The 9,841-nt window shown below is 36.6% G+C and overlaps 1 protein-coding gene and 1 long non-coding RNA gene across 2 annotated transcripts; both read right to left on the bottom strand.

Annotated features, from left to right (window-relative positions):
* Positions 1-3,491: 3,491 nt before the first annotated feature.
* Positions 3,492-9,470, bottom strand: LOC134822336 (uncharacterized). Its single transcript, XM_063833347.1, has 7 exons — positions 9,248-9,470; positions 5,978-6,102; positions 5,554-5,723; positions 5,200-5,329; positions 4,720-4,846; positions 4,113-4,293; positions 3,492-3,898 (listed from the first exon to the last, which is right to left on the bottom strand). The coding sequence occupies exons 5-7, from the start codon at positions 4,772-4,774 to the stop codon at positions 3,823-3,825; spliced, it is 312 nt and encodes a 103-aa protein (XP_063689417.1). The 5' UTR covers positions 4,775-4,846; positions 5,200-5,329; positions 5,554-5,723; positions 5,978-6,102; positions 9,248-9,470; the 3' UTR covers positions 3,492-3,822.
* LOC134822369 (uncharacterized) lies at positions 6,760-7,380 on the bottom strand. The gene is made up of 2 exons (XR_010161176.1): positions 7,269-7,380; positions 6,760-7,003 (listed from the first exon to the last, which is right to left on the bottom strand). It is a non-coding gene; the product is annotated as an uncharacterized LOC134822369 (long non-coding RNA).
* Positions 9,471-9,841: the final 371 nt, after the last annotated feature.

Genomic DNA, 9,841 nt, shown 5'->3' with positions numbered 1-9,841 from the left:
TCCTGATAGAAAGTTTCGTATATATTAATGTCAAATTTTTTAATAAGCATGATTAACAAGAAATGCGGCCGCTTTTCTTTTGTGGATGGCCGCTCAATTTCCCGATCCGTGATGGAGTATTTGATCATATTCCATACCACCTGGGAACCCCAGTCTTTACTGTTTATAAGCATGCAGATATGGCGGAGTGACAGGCCGAGCGCCGCCCAGTTGATATAATTCCATATTTAATTTGAAAATCGTGTATATTTCTATGTAACCATATGTTTATTGTTTATGCAACCTGACACGGATCTGTGCAAAATAGTAATACTAACTCAAAATAATAATACTATGCTATCAATTAGTCCCTAGCGGGATGCGTACATGGTGAAATTAACAATGTACTTGAACATTTCAGCACCGCGCGCCAACAATTGTTTAATTCAGATTTTCGCGCAAAATAACTTTGCGCAGGCAGACACGTGGGCGACACGTACGCAGGCACGCACGCTCGCACGGTCGCACGGTCGCAAAGCTACCATATCCCCAAAAAAACCTCGATTGCTAACCCTTGTCCTTGACTCTTTTGTGCCTTCGGCACTTTGAGTCATGGATCGGGAAAAAATAACGGGTATCGGGATGACACTTATCATCAAGAATACCAAATAACTAATAAGATATTATAAACTAGCCACAAATTTTATTTAGGGATTGGAGGTCGTTGACATATAATTATATTGTAACATGATAAATGTTTTGGTAATTTTAACCAGCTGGCTACTAAAAAATCTCCCTTTTGGTCGTCTACAAGTACAAATTAAGACAGTGTAGTGTATACTCCTGTAACAGGGTCAATGAAGTCTAGTTAACTAACTATACCACGTGATACTATCATAGAGAAAATATCTACAGTTATTAGATAGATTTGGAATATTGTGTTCCAGTAAATACAACATCACAACATGATGTACCATATTGTGTTTTTAAATAGCAGTAAGACTATTGAGTAAGATTTTAAAAATTGAAATTGTAAGTTATCAAAATTTTAATTGTCAGAACTACAACATCAAACCAACACAATAGAAAATAAAACATGATAGAAAATAAAACACGATACGATAGAAACTGCACGATAGAAACTGCATGAAATATAGTCTTGAAGCAAATTCAAATCCAGAAATATTTATAATTTTTTAGATATCTTAACTTATAAATAATCAAACAAATCTAGAAATAATAGACATTATAATTCCTATAAGATAAAGCAGTTTTATTTCAAATTGAATTTTTTATTTCAAATTGAATTAAATGTTTCAACATATTATTATGACTAAAATATTTCTACTCACGTTTCTGCTCAATTTAACCTAATGATTAAAATATGTTTAACTAAATAACTAATAGATATATGGTAAATGAATTTAGATAACAGACATGGTCAAAAAGCAGTTGTGCTCAGTATAGCTAAGTCCAGCAGTCAACGTAATCAAGCACTACACGACAACTCATTTGCAGTCACTGGACCTCGATTATGGAATGTAATCCCAACACATATGCACACCATCGAGGATCCTATGCAATTCAAAGCAGCTTTAACGAACTTTGTGAAGTCATTTCCGGACGAGCCTCCAGCTCCAGGATACAGCCGTCGGAATGGAAACTCCTTGCTTGATTGGAGTGGTGATAAAACAGTTTCTACACTGTCCGGGGGGTCGACTTTTTCGATGGCCCGATAGAGGATTCTATGAAACCCTACAAAGTAACAAAGTAAGTAACAGAGGGGAAATTAACCAAATTTGTTTTTACTCGTGACGGCGATCCCCGGTTTTGATTGGTCATTGCTGGAAACTGATTGGCTCACCCTCCCACCTGTGTTATACAGATCAATATATTATTCAGTAATTACAGTCTATCCTGACCTTCACGCCCAGTTCTTTAAGTTCCCTTATAATTGAATGGCTTCCAAAGATGGTGTTCCTCATAGGTTCAAGTGGTAAAGTTATCTCTTTTAGGTTTTTTAACGTCATTATTTTGCTCATATAATCGAAATATTGACATGGTGCAAATCTGCGGTACAAGGGACGATCGTCTGTTAATATAGTGAGACTCTCAACGTTCACCATGGATCTAAACAAGCTCATTACAACATTTTCATCGTGTTCCCTGATTCCACCGTTTTGGCAGATCTCATACATAGTTACACATTTCAATTTCTCCATGATCAGCCCAGCGGGGACTGGTATTGTCATGATGGATGTTGGGAAATGTAGCTCTTCAAGTGTACCATGATAAGCTTTGAAGATAAACGAGAAAATAGATGGTTTAAGTCTGAAGCAGCCAGAAAGGTCTAGAACCTTCATCTTACAGCCGTGTAAGTGCTCAACTATGGACAGCCCCGAAAATAATCCAGCTCTTGTTAATTTGAGTTTTTGTAACGTCATGCAGCTTGATTGAATAATGTGGCTCAGACCTGGTTCCTTTATCCACTTGTTTGTAATCGAAAGTTCGTTGAGGTTTGAGGGGAATAAAAACGGTTGAAGACCCACTTCCTCTAGATCTACTATAGGGAGGCCTAAGCATCTATCGGTGGAAAATTTATTAAGATTAGGACACAATTGCACGATGGCCCTGTAGCGAATTTTAATAGTGCTCACCGATGGAACGACTTTAATTACCTCGATTGTAGCGGAGAAGTTATATGGTTCTTTTCTCTTCGATAACATCAGCTCAGATACTATTTCCTCTGTAAAATACAAGGCCTGAACAAAATTGAAAACACTATGTCCAATTTGAACTACATTCTCATCTCTAGGATATTTGTCATCTTTATGATATTCAGTAGCCGTGAACAAATTCAGTTTTGGTCTACGAAACATCATAGAGTTTATCAGTGTAAACCATCTCTTGCAGACTAATTGGACATGAACTGACTGAAGAGTCTGCCTAGAAATAAACGAAAATATCAGTCTCAAGCAGTCATCATTGAGCCAATGTAGGGAGGTTGTTTCAATGTGGTCTGCTTTACTGTCAACAGTGCTCACGATTGATCCAATGAAAGCTAAGGCATCATCCAGATCAATCTGATTATTGTTTGACACAATTATATCTTCCATCAATGTACCTAAATACTCATTGGAGATAGTAGCGAAGAGGGTGGTGCTTCTCGATCAATCAGTCTTCCTTCTTTAATGATATCTGATGTTGTGTTGTAATGTAATTAGTAGTTCCCAACTAATTGTGCTGCCAGTAATGTTTTCTCCTTAAAAAATCTACCTGAGATGATTTGTTAGAGATAATTATATTCAGATAACAACATTAAACTTGAAAGTATAAAGTTCATCTTTAACTAGAACTGGATCTTAGTTAATATTACATTTTTTATTTGTGTTAATGGAATTATTGGTGCCAGTACATTAAAAAAAATTTGCATTCGAACAAAATGTGTTGAATAACGAATGAACAGAACAATAAACTTTAATTAAGAAGTATACAAAATGAAATCACACGATAAGTTACACAAAAAAGTTTTGACGTTCAGTAATTGACAATCATATAATAATATTATTAAGTTATTCTTGAATCATCCAAAAGTCTAACAAAAATAAATTAACAACCGTCTTGGAACAAACATAACTAAATTAAGTAAATATCAAAACTCTTCCATCTGCGTTATCTTCAAAACTACTGATCGAACCGTTTCTTGTTCTGTAGTGGCATTGCTACTGAATCTCTCTACTAGTACTGATCGAACCGTTTCTTGTTCTGCAGTGGCATTGCTACTGAATCTCTCTACTGATCAAACAGTTTCTTGTTTTGCAGTGGCATTGATACTGAATCTCTCTACTGATCAAACACTTCCCCGACAGAGTTCCATACCCTTATACTCTGACCAGTGCTCTTCACCTCGTAGTTCAACCTAAATATAATTTATTTAATTAAATCAAGTTTTATACAGTAGAATACAGTAAATATCAATGTTATCACCGAGATAATATTATGATGAATATTATTACATAAGTATAAATCTGAACTACAGTATGGTGAAAAATGTAAAAATGGTGGCTTACAGTGCAAGAGATAGAGGTTTTAAGAAAAGCTCCTGAAAGTGGATATATAATATTAATATAAACCTGAACTTGATACCAGGAAACACCGTCACAGATTCCCTATCTAGCCTCATCTTGCTCATTGTAGTGGAACTTGACTTGAAGGAGATGTCCGCGTACGAGTTGAGGTCTCTGAGCTGGGGATGTCCGTCCAGACGGGAATGGCGGGAGTCAAACGTGAGGTTACCCGTCAGTGATAACTTTTCTGAGGGATAACACGTGATGCCCATATAAAGAGATGTTATTGTTGACTTGTTAGCTCGATTTTTGAGTGATATTAAATATTATATAAAAATATGATATCTTACTATATATAAAGCGAGACGATATATATATATATATCTGTGCCATTTTACTGACACCACGGCATCAACTTTAACGCAACTTTCCGCAAAAACCGTAAAAGATATACAACTGAAACTTTTTTGACTGGGTTAAATGCTTTAATGGCCTTCAAATCAGCATGAAAAAATAAAAAATTGGCCAAGGAATAATAATTTTAGTGCCCAAAATTTGGACTCCCAAGTGGTGTCAAAAACGCGAATTAAATAGGTAATAATTATTTTAGTCTCTCGAGTCTTGACACCACTTTAGAGTTAGACGGGTTCCTGCTAGTTTATTTAAATAATACCTGTAACGGGGGGTTTAGCTCGTCTCCAAATAATCTGATTTTTCTTCTTGTTCATTACCACATCACTGTTTTGAGGTTCAAACTTCAGAGAGTTAATAGGACCGCGGTTAGGAAAGGGTAGAGCCACCTGACAAAATAGGGGGGAAATGTTAACTTATCATAGTACCGTCAAATACGTCCCAATTTAAGCTTTTGTCGGACATAATTCGCAACAAAGCGATTTCAACGGGAAATGGTCGGAAGAGGTCCCAGGAATCATTCCACTCCATAGAAATAATTTAACTGTGAACAGGATTTAAATAATGGAAATTGAAAGTAGATAATATCATTACATTATCATGATAATATCTTAAACAATAAAAGTAGTGGTATAGTGTATCGATTAATTACTTAATTAAGCTAGTATTTTATTTAAGCATATAAACTACTTCAAGACATTTAAACTACACTTAACTACTTTAAAACTGTCAATAGCAATACCTCGATAAAATCGAATGATATCTTTTGCTCAAGAAAGAACTGAAGATCTAGCGTGAAGGCGAGACCAGGATGACCGTTTGTCACTTTATAGGTCGCGAAAATTGGCGGTTTCAGCTGCTCAAATGCGTACCTGAAATGAAACAAAAATTAGATTGGTAAACTATTTAAAAAAAGTACAGTTATAAGTCTAGTTAGCGACAGCTTAAAGACTATCGAGATCTAAGTCTGTTGCGTTAATATTTATGGTATATAATATACAATAAGTATATATATAATTAATAATTATATATATTTTTGGAGTCCTTGGAGTCCTACAGGATCACGCGAAACAGCGGTCAAAAATTGGAAACTCACTTGAACACTTCAGTGACGTCGTAGCCGGGTGTTAAAAAGAGCTGCAGCCTGTTTTCTTTGGAAGTATCATGGAACTTGTCCAGCTGAGGGCCAGGGACTACATCAGTCAGGTCTAGGGTGGTCAGCAATGTCGCCGAGATGTCTGTTTTTACTGGTAGTGTCGATACTAGCTGAACGTGTGGATTGAATTGTCAATTAATTAATTAATTAATTATCATCAATTAATAAACAAGTTAACAAGCTTTGCAAGCAATACTGAGCAATTGATACCTGTTTCCATAACAAATCCATTTAACCTAGTAGTACTCATTATTCAACAAATGCAGTATCGAGTTGTGCTCATAATTTCTCAACAAAAGTACACAAACAGTTCGTTAATTAGATAAGTAGACTACAAAACATTTAAATAACGGTTCAGACTCACATAAAGGGAGCCAGTGTAATCAAAAGTGTCTTGTAACCGTTTCCTGTTGTAGATTATCCCTCTGACTGCTTCCTTTAGTGTTACAGTGATTGTAGGAGCTAGCTTTGCACTGCTCTGTAGGTGCTCTGAAGAGTAGGGCCTGTCGTGATATCATGGATCACTTAGGTTCCACCAGGATCTGGTAGTCCTCATAATTCTGCGGCCTCTATGTTTCGTCATCTCGCACAACTCTTTAAGAATCTTGTGGATTTGGCATGTGAAAATTTGCAGCCTTCCAGACATTGATTGGGTTAACGAGGTGTCGTACGTCACCTCAAGATCGGGTGACAGGGGGCTGACCAGGCCAGAACCCAATTGATTGGGTCTTAGGTCACGTGATTATGAGCCTGAGGTCACGTGACTATGACGTCACCAGACCTTCCTCTCTGTTTCCCGCTCATTGGACCAGGTGAGCTTGCATGCATGTGAATGTGGGTGTAAGTATAGCTGTACTGTAGTTTATACCTAATTAAACCCCTATAGAAACCGAAAATTTATTTTCTGGCAGAAAGCTAGAAATTTACCAAAATATCGTCATTGTTTTAAATTTATTTTGATGACCATTCCTGACCTAAAATCGCACGAGAAATCGATTAAACTTGGTTTCAGAACTCAACAATGCTTCCTTATGTCTTAAAATCCATGTTTTATCAATACAATCAACATCTCGATCATGTAGTTAAACTTATTACTTAACGGATTCAAGTATAGTTACGCGGTAGACAAACTAAAACAAAATTAGGTTTATAACCTGCCAGGACGTGCGCCGAGTTAAACTTGTCGAAGGTAATATTTTACGAGTATCACCCGTTAAAGACAAAACACCAGTTTAATTGTCCTTTTGTCTGAACCATATGGTTAAGTGCAAGCTGTATACAATACGTCAAAAAATCATATCAACGAATCGTATCAAAGTCCATCATCAGTTAGTAACAGAGTAGAGATCAGAGCAGAACGAAGGAACATGCTTGCTTGCGGGAATCTTTTCTGAAATATTGTCGACAGGTTAACATCAATTGCATTTCCGTTACTTGGGTGTGGGATATAAAGCATTATATGGTTGTTAAAAGCCTACATAATACTCTTCAGTTAATATGGCTAATGTTTAGCATTATTTATAATCCATTATAATGATTGATGTGATCTGAAATTAAGTTAAGCTACAGACGTTTTTTGTGACAATACAAGAAATAATGGTTGAGCTCCTGCCTGTGAGCCACTTAGGAAATACAGTATATCTGATTTATTGTACCTTCACTTCTTCTGCTTTTTCGTTTGCTGTCTGTGCTCTGCGACAGCAATTTGTTGCCCAGACTTCCTATCCTCCCCTACCACCTTCTTACCACAGGTTGACATAAGAGCCACTTGCCTCTCAACGGCTTGATTGTTGTTGACAAATGCCGTTTTGAGAGGCATTCTTATATAGGAAATGATAGCGGTTTTTATACATATAAGTTTATTTAACGGGTGATACTCGTAAAATATTTGTTCCAAATATTACCTTCGACGAGTTTAACTCGGCGCAGGTCCTGGTAGGTTATAAACCTACAATTTTGTTTTAGTTTGTCTACCGCGTAACTATACTTGAATCCGTTAAGTAATAAGTTTAACTACATGATCGAGATGTTGATTGTATTGATAAAACATGGATTTTAAGACATAAGGAAGCATTGTTGAGTTCTGAAACCAAGTTTAATCGATTTCTCGTGCGATTTTAGGTCAGGAATGGTCATCAAAATAAATTTAAAACAATGACGATATTTTGGTAAATTTCTAGCTTTCTGCCAGAAAATAAATTTTCGGTTTCTATAGGGGTTTAATTAGGTATAAACTACAGTACAGCTATACTTACACCCACATTCACATGCATGCAAGCTCACCTGGTCCAATGAGCGGGAAACGGAGAGGAAGGTCTGGTGACGTCATAGTCACGTGACCTCAGGCTCATAATCACGTGACCTAAGACCCAATCAATTGGGTTCTGGCCTGGTCAGCCCCCTATCACCCGATCTTGAGGTGACGTACGACACCTCGTTAACCCAATCAATGTCTGGAAGGCTGCAAATTTTCACATGCCAAATCCACAAGATTCTTAAAGAGTTGTGCGAGATGACGAAACATAGAGGCCGCAGAATTATGAGGACTACCAGATCCTGGTGGAACCTAAGCGATCCATGATATCACGACAGGCCCTATCTGAAGAGTGAAGGGTGATGAACATTTAACAGTCCTGTTAGTTTCAGTACATTGTACATCTTCGAATTAGAGTGTCTTCTAATACGAAAGAACGAGTGATAATCACATATTATTTAAAATCATGGTTCAAAGTCACAGCTGTAAGCCGCGATATACTCAATATAGTGGCATGTAAAGACTAAAGATATTTTCTTATATTACATAATATTATTATCAAGACATGGAAACATTGGAATGTCGTAAACTCTGGCTAATCAGTTTAGTGTTTTTATTTACTCTAAACACAACACATAATATGTAAGTATGTATACAATATACAGTATACATTTTTCCAGATTTGACAAATCCCTTTATGCTGATTGAATCCAAGGAAAAGTAACCCATCAGAAAATGTCCAACATTTCAATACACCTTTTTAATTCACATCATTATAAAATTAGGTATATAATACAAAGATAAAATCACAGCTCTAATGACAGCTGTCGACGTATAAATATCCTTAGATCACTTTAACACGAAATCAATAAGTTAGCTACATACAGTTGGATAATATCATTGTTTCCAAATTTATCGTTACGGTGAAAGCCAACACTTTTTCCAAACTTTACTGATTTTTTAACGATGTAGCACACAAGTGGTACACAAGTGGTACACAAGTGGTACACAAGTGGTACACAAGTGGTACACAAGTGGTACACAAGTAGCCTCGTACACAAGTGGTACACAAGTAGCCTGGTACACAAGTGGTACACAAGTAGCCTGGTACACAAAGTGGCACCTCTACTAGAAGTCTCTAGAACAGCTGTTCCTGATAAAGCATTCTTAAAGTTGGCCACAGAACTGTTGGTTAGAATACCGTACGGAGCCACAAAATTAAGTACATCCTCAATGTCAAACTGAAGATAAAAAAGCATTAAACTGGTTTAAAATATTTCACAATAAAAGTGTCAACTTCGTTGCCCTGCCTAGGTCGATCCAGATGGAGTCTGGAATTCATTAATTCAAATTGTAAAGTATTATTTAACATCAACCCACCACTGGCTCTTCAGCAGAGAGTTCAGAAGACAACTCTCTCAAAAAGATCCCAAACGTGTCCAGTAGCTGCAGAGTGGCGGGTATTTCAGGGGTTCTGCTAAACCCTGTTGAAGTGTCGCTCTTCTTCATTAGTGGAATACCGATAATAATGTGTTTAGATGTTGTGAGGTACACTACTGGCCAGATATCATTGCTGTCTACCTGTAAATTATTGTTTTACAGTTTAATTAATATAGGTTAGATTAATTAATGAATCATGGTATGTACCTATTATTAAATGCTTGTGTTTTAAATAACCTTATTTTGAAATGGTATGATAATTGAGTGATATTAACTTACATTTAATTAACTTACGATGGAATACCCAACGAGCTAATTAAGTACTCTAATAGTACAGTCCATGAACATTATGCTGGAATCATAAACAGTTGTTTCGAGACACATACTTTCCCCATTTCCATTGGAGAGGCCACTATAACACCCTTACAGAAGCCAAAAAAACCTATTGGTCCTCTGAAGAATTTACGTCCACTCACCTTGTCCAATGCAGCCAGAAAATTTCTGTCTATGGCTACACTTAAAAGGATAGAAGAA

Source organism: Bolinopsis microptera, chromosome 10 (assembly GCF_026151205.1).
Source record: "Bolinopsis microptera isolate Bmic1 chromosome 10, MBARI_Bmic_1.0, whole genome shotgun sequence".
Taxonomy (NCBI): Eukaryota; Metazoa; Ctenophora; class Tentaculata; order Lobata; family Bolinopsidae; genus Bolinopsis; species Bolinopsis microptera.
The sequence above is the reverse complement of the archived record's forward strand: the minus strand, read 5'-3'. Positions and strand labels throughout refer to the sequence as shown.

What these genes read in the sequence shown, in the direction of transcription:
- LOC134822336 (XM_063833347.1), bottom strand. Translation starts at nt 4,774, where the DNA reads ATGAACAAGAAGAAAAATCAGATTATTTGGAGACGAGCTAAACCCCCC. An exon ending in AGCTAAACCCCCCGTTACAG is followed by an intron (nt 4,294 to 4,719) that starts GTATTATTTAAA and finishes GTTATCCCTCAG; the next exon opens with AAAAGTTATCACTGACGGGT. An exon ending in TTTCCTGGTATCAAGTTCAG is followed by an intron (nt 3,899 to 4,112) that starts GTTTATATTAAT and finishes AATTATATTTAG; the next exon opens with GTTGAACTACGAGGTGAAGA.